Here is a 12668-nt window from a genome sequence, read left to right on the forward strand (position 1 = left end):
CGGAGGGGGAGTACGGGTGGGCGGGAGGGATAGGAAGGAGCTATTACTTCACTCGGAGAAAGTGCGGCTATACGTAAGCGTACACGAGCGTCAAATGTAATGTACCTTCGACGCGCTTTGATTTTTATGTCGTTTGCTTGGACAATCGGACACGATAACTCACGTCGCGCTTAAAACACGAAGATATTTATAAACAGTAAGCTAGGGAGGTATTACTTTATCTTGTCAACTTAGGAATTAATTACTTTGCGCAGACGTCGTCTTTGTACAAGCTCTTTTACGCGCGTTTTCAATAAATTCTCGGCTACCGCGGGTTTTGTCAAAGTGTCCAATGAAATTGAGTACACGCGATATAATGAAAGAGCAAGCGGCCATGTTTTTTTTTCCTCTTTTTTTCTCTCCATTTTACCACGGGAAAACTTATTCGAGGACTGAGCAGCCGGTTATGTGCTGTTCGCGCGATATTATTTACAGAGCACTTAAGCCGCCTCCTAAATTGACGAACGTGAAATTACATGAACGTTAGTAGAGTTTTATCTTTGATTGAGAGCTCGGGATGTGCAATCAATCCGATAAAGGGATCGTGCACTCTCTTCCGCGTTTCGCCAACTGATGACAAAGTCGTGGGCTGCCGACAATGTCACCCAAGAACACGCTGAGTAAATAGTTCTCCTTCATCAAATTGGGCGAGGATTTGTATTGACTGAAACAAACAAAAATGATAATTACTTTAGTTGGCGCGAACGCGCCGCCTAATAAATTAACAACGATCTCCAATAGCCGGCCGATCTTCATTCAATCATCATTGATTATTATAAATTCCAGGTCAATAGCGCGTATATTAATGGCTGCGTTTCGTGAAAAGGGAAGTACGTAGATTTTAAGGTATTATTACTACAAGTCAGTGTCGCAGATTTCCTTGGCGTATAAACGTTTGTTGCATATAAAATGCAACTTCTGCAAAATTGGCTGCGAAATCCGAATATCCGTTTGCATGGCATCGGACTTTAAAATGATTTCAAATGCTTTGAAAGACTATTGCCAACTGCGAGTCGGCAAGCTGATCTCGCGATTTCTTTATTTATAGAAAGCCAGATTTTTTAGCATTTTAGACTCTTGAAAATCTCCTAGGGACAAGTTTATGGAGGTAAAATATTCAAGAATGATTTACACGACGAGCTATTGTAATAAAACAAGTGAAATTTACATAAAACTTTCAGGATATTTTGTTTAATCTCATAGTTACACTTCCTGTTGCGAGATTTCCTCAATAATAATTTCTCTCCATCTACGCCCATACAAATACAAATATATTTCACTTATATATTTAACTTAATATCCAAGCATATGTGTAATTAGCTAAAAATTCAAAGGCCGCAAAGCCATTTATTTATTCGAAACTTACAATTGACAAGCAAAGATAAATAAGCTTATTAAAAGGGCGATTAAGCATGCGCATTCAAGTGTGTTTATTAGCTCTCCTATACATCATTACACATAATTGCTTTCGCGTTAGTAAACTACATTGACAAGTTTTCGAGTGCCAGAAGGTTCGCAGCAGAAGCGAGTATCGACGAAGCCGTTGAAAAAACAAAATCAAAAACAAAAACGAAATCAACAACAAAAACAAAATCAAAAACAAAAACGAAAACAAAAACAAAAACGAAAACAAAAACAAAAACAAAAACAAAAACAAAAACAAAAACAAAAACAAAAAACAAAAACAGAAAAGAAGCAAACTCGTTTCTAAATCCTGTGCAGCATCACATTAATAATTAAGATGTGGAAGGGGGCAGCTAGGTCGGCCGGCAACTTCCGCCCTCTCCCTAACTATAACGTCGCAAATTCTCAATTACGGCGAATGAATATTTCATCGGACGATATAAAAGAGACGAGCCAACAAGGACAATAACGATCAATGAAAGATTCACGGCTCAGTTGGCGCCGGCACTGCAAGATTCATCAAACGGGTCCACGTGGAACGGAGAAAAGAACGAGTCGTGGTAACGGCACGCGCTACGCGTTTAGTAAATCTCGGGAACGAAGTTGCCTCCTACGAGAACGATCTCGGAATTCCTAACTGCGCGACGCTCTACGCTCTACCCTCGGCTCCGCATTAAATTAAATCCAACTGTACGTAATGCCGGCAACAGATAACCTTAATGGCGCCCAGATATCCTTCTAATGCATCACGATAATTCCGCAGCGGCTTCTTTCGTCCGCGCGCCTCTCCTACTCGGCCAATCAAGCTTCGACGCTCCCGAGGATTGATCGGACGGATAATTTTCTATGTTAATGCGTTTAGCGGGACGATGATGGGACAATGGCTTCGGCTCTCTTGTTCCTCAGCTGATGAATTTTACCGGCAGCCGGACGTCGCTTTCAATGCGATTGCTTGTTGATTCAATGGGGGGGGGGGGGGAGGAGGAAGGAGTCGCTCGTTCATGGGGGTTCTTTTAAACAATCTCGCGTATAGAAACTTCACGATCGAGGCAATATTTTTACGTCTTATTTAGAAAACATAATGCCAAAAGACCCAGATATACTACTGCCTTTAAAACCTGGATGTGGCATTATATTAATGCAAATGCTGTTTAATAAATAAAGAAAAGCAGAAAAGAAAGCATTTTCAACTTTCAGCGCAATGCAAAGAATTAATAAATCAATCAAATCGATTGCAATATTAATGATAATTACAATAAGACGTTTCATCGCTTCGCTGTCGATCCTCCACAAGACAGACGGTCAATATATTTTTTTCTTCTAACGTTCATTTATTAGCTTTATCATACGTCTTTATAATATTATTATAATCTATCCAACGCCCTGTAATTACGACGATAATTTTACTTTATGCCTGATAGAAAGTGAAATACAAATTATTTCATAAATCATTAAGATGAATTATAAGTGCGAATAATTGTTAGGTGCCTGTAAGTACTCATCGGCGACAATAATGTCAATCTATTATAAATAAGCAGTGTTAAAAGAAAAATCAATATAAAAATTAAAAATTCTTTAATAACTGTACAGAACGAACGTTGTAAAACATCGAGAACGAATGAAATTACAAGTGAATTTATATTATGGAGAACTAATGACTTGTTTATCATCGTATTAATGTTGATTTATGCAAAATAACGAGATATTAATAGTCCTAAATTATAAATATTTATTAACCTATTACGACTTTAATTCCAATCAATAATATTCTCTTGTTCTTCGATCTTTACTCACAAAAATTATAATTCAAAAATATTGGCCGATCCCCTTAAACTGTAAAAAATACGATAAAAAATCTTACTTATCTTTAGTAAGCAAAATCGATAAAAGTATATTGTAATTGACTAACGGCATAAATAAATCATAAGCAATACTTCTTGATTGGAAAAGATTGCTTAAATTTATTCTAAGATATCAAATATTAATGGCTATAATACTCCCCAGAGAATTCTTTCGCTTGATCTTTGCCGATAGAAAGTGAAGAAAAGATAAAGTCTAGAATATAGTTGATGCGGTTATTTTTATAAATTTTATACAATATTTTAAGTGGATTAATTCGTGAAAAAGAATTGAGTTAATAATTTTTTTTTTTTTTTTTTTTTTTTTTGTATTTGGCGAATACGTTTCTTCTTCTTCAGAAAATTTCGATGTCGAAAATATCGATAACGTTAGGCGAGAATTTTGAATTGTCGACTCTATTTGCGTGCCGAGTACCTCAATCACAACTACTCATTAATACATTTACATTATAAGTGGTAAATTTAGTTCATTTCTATATGGTAATTTTAACGTAGATAAAGTGTATTATTGCGAAATAAGGTTATACAAGTGGTTAGAAATTAATTCGGTCATATTATTTTAGGCAACATAAATTAAATCACATTTTTCTTTTATAAATTATGTCTTATATATATATATATATATATATATATATATAACACGTAACTTTTCCACGATAATACCTTTACTAGTACATATAGTAAAATTATTAAGGAAGCCTATGAATGCTTAATAAAAAAAAAAAAAGTGAAATATAATTTATTACGAGCTGTAAATATAATATTTTTATTTATTTTGTTTTTTGTTTTTCTACGATTTATGCATAGAAATGAAAATAAGTTAAAATAATAATGGTAATTTATCCATGTATTGTATGCCTATTCTTGGATTTTAACGACACAAATGACGTACTCTCGAAGAACATATTTAATTTCATGGGAATGCATCTCTTTTCTTTTAAGGCTCCTTGAAACGTCAAATATTATAATAAATAAAACATTTTTCAAAAGTTAGCGCTCCCTTCATTATATATTACACGTAGTGGCCTATCACTAGGTCTGTTACTTTTTCAAAGCGATACTTCCGTGACACGCCTTTAAAACTCCATAAGAATGCTTCGGTCGCTTCCACGAAATTGCGATGTACATTTACCGACTTATCGATTACAATTACGTACATTTGCCTTAATATACAGTAATGACCGTAGCCAAGTCACGAAGGGAAATACTAGATAATAATACTAAGGTGAATTATTTTTCAATGCGAATTAGTCAACCAGGCGCTCAAGACTTCTTCCCGAGCAAATTGCCAATATATTTTTAAACGGTAATTTCTTTAATATTTACAATGGTCTTTTAATTTTACTCCTTTTGTCGGACACTGGCGATCTCGTGCTAAATAAAGCAAACGCGATTGAAATTACCGGGACAAAAGCGATATATTACGATTAGATAAAATCTAAATTATTTTTGCGAGCGCGGCTGTACTTAATAAAATTAAAAAAATACCGAGCGGTGGGTATGTACCATTTGCGCGCGCGCGCGCATAAAGTCATTGCGAAACCGGCCTGCCTGACAAAGTATGATTGCTCAATCGTCGAGCGCTCAAAAACAGATAATTTATCGTTGCGTCAAATCTCTAATGCTTCATTTCTCCCTAATGCTCACACATACATATAAGCATGCGCGCGTATCATTACGGTTGTCGACGTGCAACTTGTCGTGCCGAGCTTTCAACCGACAGTCAGTTTGACTTTCGTCGTGGTTGGTCACGCGCGACTTAACCGCCTCCGCCAGCTACGAAACATTGACCTTTTTCGCGACTGCTTTTCTCGTGGAAACGACGTGTGCCAGCATCGGCACCTCCACCATGCTCAGCCACTTTCTACGCTGTTCGCCCTATCTCAGCCACTACCTTTTACAATGGTTATTGTCATTTACGGTTGAGCGAGCGCGCAATTGTAGCGTTGCTTTAGCGCAAAAGTGAAAATAAAGCAAAGCGAAAATCAAAAAAAAAAAAAAAAAAAAAAAAAAAAAAATTAAATAAATAAATAAATAAATAAAATAATATCAAAAAAAAAAAAAAACAATAAAAAACAATAAAGGAACAAAAAGAAGAAAATATATGGCCGAATAGTATTCAAGTCTTTGAGTTTTCAATAGAAACTAACTAACTATTAAGTTTTCGTTTCTTCTTTATCATACGTAATAATGTGAATTGTTATCTCGTAAGGTCGGACGATCGTCTTTATTATTTTTAATCTTAGATGAAGAAATTTTAATGGTGAAAGAGGGAGTGTTTGGTAAAGATTTATCGTGAGAAAACCGGGAATTAGCACGTACCAAGCGATGAAAAGTACCAACACCTCGAGCATTATGATCAGTTACTTATATTCGATGTACCATTTATTTTTACTGCCTTACATTTTTCTTTATCTTATTACTATCATTAGAAAAAATATGTCGTTTCTTTAAACTCATGACGATTCAAACCTACGAGTCATGACGATCAAGATGACTACCAACCTTAATTTTTTCACTTTTTTTTTTTTTTTTTTTTTTTTTTTTTTTTTTTATGAAACGCATACGAAAAAGTGCAGTTTTTGCGTCACTTCTATCGCAAAGGAGTGTCAAATACGTTTAAAATAAGTATTTACGATATAAATTCAGAGCTGATCCATATCACATGCGTAATCCCCATTGTACTTATATTCAAATGTTTATTAGCATTAAACTTTGTCATTAAACCATTAAGAATGAAAGCTATGCTTATGCTTATATAACAGGTCTGAATAAAACCAACTAGCTTTACCTGAAAACAACATCCCAGTCGAGTGCGCGTTCTCTACTCCTCTTTTGTAGCGTTATCTCTGCATATTTCGCGCATATTCTTTCGTAAATGCAGACATTTTCTCCAAGTTCAGCTATCAGCTTTTTTTCAACGGTTCCAACGTCTAGAATTTCTTCATCGTGCGGTCTTGGAAGTGTTCTTTTAGTTCGATTCATATATGTTTCTAAAATAAAGATCTCATTAGTATATCTTGTTGGCGTGTAAATTAAAGCGCCGGAAACATATTTATTTGCAATGTTATTTTGTAAGTTAAGATACGTCGACCGATTGCCTCCTAATTCTTATGGTATGTAACACTACGCACGTGTACGAGTAATTCCAGTTAAAATTTTATACTGATTATGCGGCAAAATTGTATTATTCCTATATAAATGTAATAACAAGTGAATTTTTAATTTCTATTTGCAATTAAACGATTTTTTCACTTTATAGTTTTTGTCGAGTATAATTATACGTCATTTTTACGCTTTATGAAATATTCCTAGTAATACATTGATTAATTCACACACATATATATATATATATATTTATATGTATATATATTTCGATTCTAATTATTCTATTGAATTAATTATTTAAATAAATTAATGTTATGGTTCTATAACGCGTAAATAACAAAAAAAATGTATATATATATATATATATATATATACATTTGGGATGGCTTTTATTTTGATGGCTTTTGATAATTAATTAAGGAAGTGCAATATATTTTATTGTCAATTATCAATTTTAGTCTCACTTTGATGTAATGTATATATATATATATGAGTGTAATTTATGAAGAAAGGTCGCATCAATGTAAAGTTTTATGGTTACGATATTGTTACATGCGTCTACTTTACAGGAGGTCACGAGCAAGTGGAACACTTTCGCTTTCGCCACTTAGTTTGCACATGATGCTATACGAGCATTCACTTCTATCATGCACACAAGTACTTACGGAACTGAATACTTCCTCGATTTTAAAGCAAAAGTTAAAAACAACTTTTTTGCAATATTATTGCACTCAACTTTCTTTAACAAGCTTTGTTTCAGTTTTATTTTAAATGATTTGATCAAAGCAAATATATATATATATATATATATATATATATATACATTACATTTTTATTTAAGAAATGTTTATAATGAATTAATGATACATTAATAAATGCACGCATTTATGATAGATAATTATAAAATATTTAGGTAAAAATATTACAAGTATCATAAGAAAATTTAAATTTCATTGAATAAATGTTATATGAATTACACATTTCGCTATTGCATTTGACAGATAAACTTATCAATTTTGCGACGAAAGAAATTAATAACGTAATAGTATAAAATAAATCTACTCGACGAGAATTGTTGAGAGAAATGTTTATTTATGTTTATTTATGTTTGTTTATGTCAAACTCTACATTACATATAGAATGTGTAAGTACATCGATTGAACGATAATTCAAAATCATGAAGTGAGGTCGTGAAAAAGAAGAAAATTTAAAACAAAACTAATAAAAGTTAGTCAATATTCAAAGAAACGCTTTCTCTATTTCATAATGCAAATACAAGTGTATTTGGCAGAATTTCATGATGACATATCAATGGAATTACTTACGAGGATTGAGTGAGTAAGCCAATTTCTTAACAAAATTTGTAATTCGAACAGCGGCTATTATAACTGGAAAGCCAACTAGTTGCACGGGCAGTTCAAAAAATGGCTCCTGCGGTGCAGGCGCCGATCCTACGTAACTCAGCATAATAAAGCAACAGGCCAGAATTACCGATATCCTTGTTAGACGCATCCTGAATGAATTTATTATCTGAAAAATTATAATTCTTTGTTATCATAAATTAAGCATTCGCTCCAATTGTTGTATATCTATTGCAACCATGAGTCGTACGTTTAAAACAAAATCTCGATAATAACAATGACAATGACAATGATAATGATAATAATCATAATAATAATAATAACAACGACAACGATAGTAATAATTATGATAATTATAATAATGATGGTAATTATAATAACAAAAATGACCTGTAAATCATTTAATATTAATTAAAAGTTCTAGATTAAATAGTATTGAATTTGCAAACTGTAATGAATTCTACAAAATAAATATACGTTACTGTAGCATTCCGATAGATATTATTCTCAACATTATGTTTTGATATAATAAATCATGTGTTGCAAGAAATTCGAAATTATTCAAGGTATTTAACATAATATGGAAAATTCGTATAACGAGTTAACTATTTTCTGAAAAGAAATATCGCTGTCGGCGATTGAGATTTCGGAATATGAATGAAAGATTTTTAAACGAAGTTGCGAAACATGTATAATGAACGAAATTTCAACAAAAAAAAAAAAAAAAAAAAAAAAAAAAAAAAATATTCAATACTATAATTAGATTCAGATTTAAAAATCTTTACTAACTTTTAATTTTTACTTTTAACTATTTTACTATATCAATTGTTTCACTGCGGGCATTCAAAAAATTTATCGAATGTAATATACGAATATTTATAATTAATATCAAAACAATAATGATCCAAATAGAATAATAAATATCTATTAAGATACACTATTTATATGTTTGCTAAGACAAATATCGTTGAATTCTACGTAAGGATTAATATTGATATAATCCATGACTATATATTATAATAAAAAAAAAAAAAAGAAAAATGAAGAAGAAGAAAAAAAAACAAGAGAAAATTTAATTTATTAAAAAGTAATATTTTCTTTTGTAAAAAATCTTAATGAAAATTTGATGGCTACTCTGTTGTTTTATTTATTTATTTAATTATCATAAATTTACAGAATTAATTCGATTACGAGCGAAGAATTTTTTCTAATGTTTTTATTAAAAGATATAAAAATCGTATATATTTTAGCTTCTAATAATTTATGATTCTTTACGATAGTTATGCGTGTAAATTGTACGCGTGAGATTATTCCCAACGAGCAGTCGCAGATAATTGATTAAATCAAAAAAATATTGTAACGGCTCGCCCATTCGATTCTTACAAGAGGAAAACTGAACAGGAAAGCTATGATCGCGAAAGCTTTGTTCGTAATTGCTCCTTATAAATCCTTGTTCGTCTAGTCGAACAACTTATCGAAAAAATCATTGTATATTGTATCGATGTTTTATAGAAGTCGAATTCTTAAAAATAATGGACTAGTCCTGTGATTAGTTTTAAACATGCGTCTCTATTAAATTTCCACTAATAGAATCCAATGGCTTTGACAATATGAAAAATCCTTAGCGACATATTTTTAGAACATTTTGCTTATGTACGAATAATTTATATTACTTCTACGTGTCCATACTCGAAAATATTTATTTCGAAAATATAATCTCTACTATTATAATTACGAATTGTACAATAACATAAATTTCATTATATTTGCTTTACACTCTTGTTCATTTGCCATTAAAATTATTCTATATCTATAAAATTTCTATAAAGTCAATCATAGATTGAGTTTTGTCAAAATTATATTTTAAAGTAATCATTATTACAATTCAAATTTTAAATACCCATAATTTACATCACAATGTTTATCATAATAAAATGTGCATGAATATTAAGCGTAAAACGTAAATATTCAATTACTTTTTTACTTTATTAAAATAAAAACATCCTATCTTGATAATTATCAAATCGAACATGTGAATTTATTTCCTACAAAACATTGAAATTCTAAGTCTCGTACCAATTATAATATAAAAAAAGAAAAGCGATTATAAAATAATTAATCTCATATTCTATAAAATTTATTGGATAAATAAGTGTTGTTTTTCAGATATTCATTCTTTTTATAAAAAAAAAAAAAAAAAAAAATTAATAAATTCAACTTTTTCTATCGAAGATGGAATTGCAATAACTTTTTTTTGTTATATAAGAAAAAAATTATTATTGATCTAATTATTTTCTTATGTAAACATGTTTTGTCATATTTATTCGAGTGATTGTAAACATAATTTTTTATAATACTCGTATTATGTATTGCAAAAAAAAAAAAAAAAAAAAAAAAAAAAAAAAATTGAAAATGATGTATAAATAAAGAAAAAATGCATGTAAAATCAGATTATGTAATACATAGGTGATCTTTAATATGTGTAATAAAATATTTCAATTTTCAGCTTGTAACGCAATTGGTAATGCATTGCTTCGTGAAAATTTGTGATTATTAGTACGATCTATCGAGTAAATATCCTTAGTTATCTTTAATAACTTATTATTGATCGGAAATTCATAATGTTTTGCATTCAATCAAGTAAATGATGTTTAGTCTATGATGATTATTAGAAAGCGTATTAGAATGATGTAGCATTTTGTCTAGATTATCCGATGAGGAGAGAAGGTATTGCATGCCGTAAATTTACGAACAATCGGTTTTTACATGCAAATCAATTGGATATTAATTGCCATAAGTCACTGTACACTTTAATAATGCAAATGATAGGGGGTGAGAGTGCTAAATTAGTATTAATAATGAAATAGCTTGGGTTATATAATAATTTATTGGATCATCTAATAAATTATTAGAAATTGAAGACTGAAATAATGATGGAGGGGAGTAGTGATAAGCATCGAGCTCATACGTACCTAAGGCGCGAATTGAGAGCCTAGAAGTGTCTGTGAGATGTTAAGAGGCGATTACGTTAAGAGGCGATCGTAGCGGCTAACCTTACCGTGACTGGATCGCCTCAATTGGTCTGGCAAAAGTACCGTGGAGAAAAGTCAGTGCAAGCACAGACTCATCGAACCAACCTGATCGGTAGGGCTTTTAGGAGCTCGTGCCCGCGAGATGAGACGGTGATGAGGTACACGAGCGCTCGTCGGGCTCAGCGAAAAATCGAGCACTGATGGCTTCGTGAGCGGCTGTAGGCTCGCGCGAAACCTTTTCTCCCGCTCCGAGATTTGACTGTGCACCTGGCGGCGGCGGCGGCGGTGGTGGCGGCGGCGGCGGCGGCGGCGGCGGCGGCGGTGGCGGCGGCGGCGGCGGCTGTGCCTGTGTCTCTAGCTATGGCGGTGGCTGCAACAACAACGACTAAAATGATGATAACGATGACGACGATAACGACGAGAACGAGAACAACGACGACGACACTTTCCACGGCTCTGGTTATATAATCGGTTGAAAGTGTGCACCAGGTAAGTGCCGAGGCACGTCGGACTCGCGGGCGGTAGACAGACTCGCGTCTTATCCGGTTCAGAGCCAAGCGTCTAGATAAAAACTTTACGGCGGACTCGCCGCCGGGGGTTCGCCTGGAGAAAGTCCCGCCCCTCCAAATGTCCCGGGGCCCGGCTTGCGAAAGGGAGACGGGGCCCGCGACAAGGTCGCGGCCGAATGGCTTTCCACTCGCGGGGACGTGACCGCGAACGTGGGATCCGAGATTATCTTGGGAAAGCCAGCTTCCTTGTTTGAGCGCTGAGCTTTAATCAATCGAGGGTCCTCGTGTTGTTTTTTGTTGGCGTAGCTCGAAATGCGAGATGCCCGAAGGTGGGCTGGGACTCTGGATGGGAGAAAAGGAGCACGGGATGCCAGATTAGCGGCATGGTGGGCTATTATTTTTAAAAGTGATCGTCCTTGCACCGTAACGGCCTTCACCGAATAAACGGTGCATGGCCTGTTTGTATGCGTAGAGAGTACCTGGTTGGTTAGAATTTTTAGTATCGTATCGCAATATGTAGATAAATTGACGTTGCCGATGAGATATCTGATAATCGTTAACGCTTTCTATTTATTTGAATAGTGATTGTGTGATTTCGGTTAATGTCGATTTTTACGAACAATTAACGAGTCTTTTCTTTCCTGACATATATGTTTCTTTTGATATTTGTTTATCATATTTGTACGAGCTGTGGTGACAGGTATTATCAAAGTCTCTCTCTCTCTCTCTGTGCGAGCGCGCGCGCGTGTGTGTGTTTTTTAAATTCATTATTAAATGATTAATATGTATTAAATATTAATAGGTTCCATGCATATTTATGATTTAATTTTAATATGTTGAGTATTGACGAATCGAGATTATTTAGCATTTAATATTAAAAAAATTTATTATGAAATTTTTAAACGACGAACATTTTATGTCCATATATATATTGTTATGGGAAGGATAAATTGTCAAATATGATTAATGAAAATTTTTATAATTTTAATAGCACAAAATTTTTAACATTATTGTTATCAATTATTTGAAATGCATAGTTAAATTAAGATTAACTAACAATCGCCTTTCCACTTTCAATTAATTATATTCATTATTATTTGTATATTATGAGGTGTAATGTCTAATAGGTGAAATAACGGATTATTAAACATATGCAGTTTTTAAAGGAACTTTTTTCACGATAAAATATTTAAAAATTTAACAACAGGTAAATTCAATTTATTTTAATAAGCGAATTGACTCTCCGGCAATCTACTATATGTTAAGTTTTATCCGATGTGATAAACGCATCTAATTAACATGCCATTGTATTCCATTTGTGTGACCGAATTATATATGTTAATCAAGGATAAAGGC

The 12668-nt window shown here is 32.9% G+C and overlaps 1 protein-coding gene across 1 annotated transcript; it reads right to left on the minus strand.

Moving 5' to 3' along the window:
• LOC105361960 (uncharacterized) lies at positions 1 to 7923 on the minus strand. Its single transcript, XM_011499281.1, has 3 exons — positions 7736 to 7923; positions 6094 to 6295; positions 1 to 703 (listed from the first exon to the last, which is right to left on the minus strand). Exons 1-3 carry the CDS (start codon positions 7920 to 7922, stop codon positions 565 to 567), a joined length of 528 nt encoding a protein of 175 aa, XP_011497583.1. The 5' UTR covers position 7923; the 3' UTR covers positions 1 to 564.
• Between the last annotated feature and the right edge of the window lie 4745 nt (positions 7924 to 12668).

Source organism: Ceratosolen solmsi, unplaced genomic scaffold (assembly GCF_000503995.2).
Source record: "Ceratosolen solmsi marchali unplaced genomic scaffold, CerSol_1.0 scaffold2, whole genome shotgun sequence".
NCBI lineage: Eukaryota > Metazoa > Arthropoda > Insecta > Hymenoptera > Agaonidae > Ceratosolen > Ceratosolen solmsi.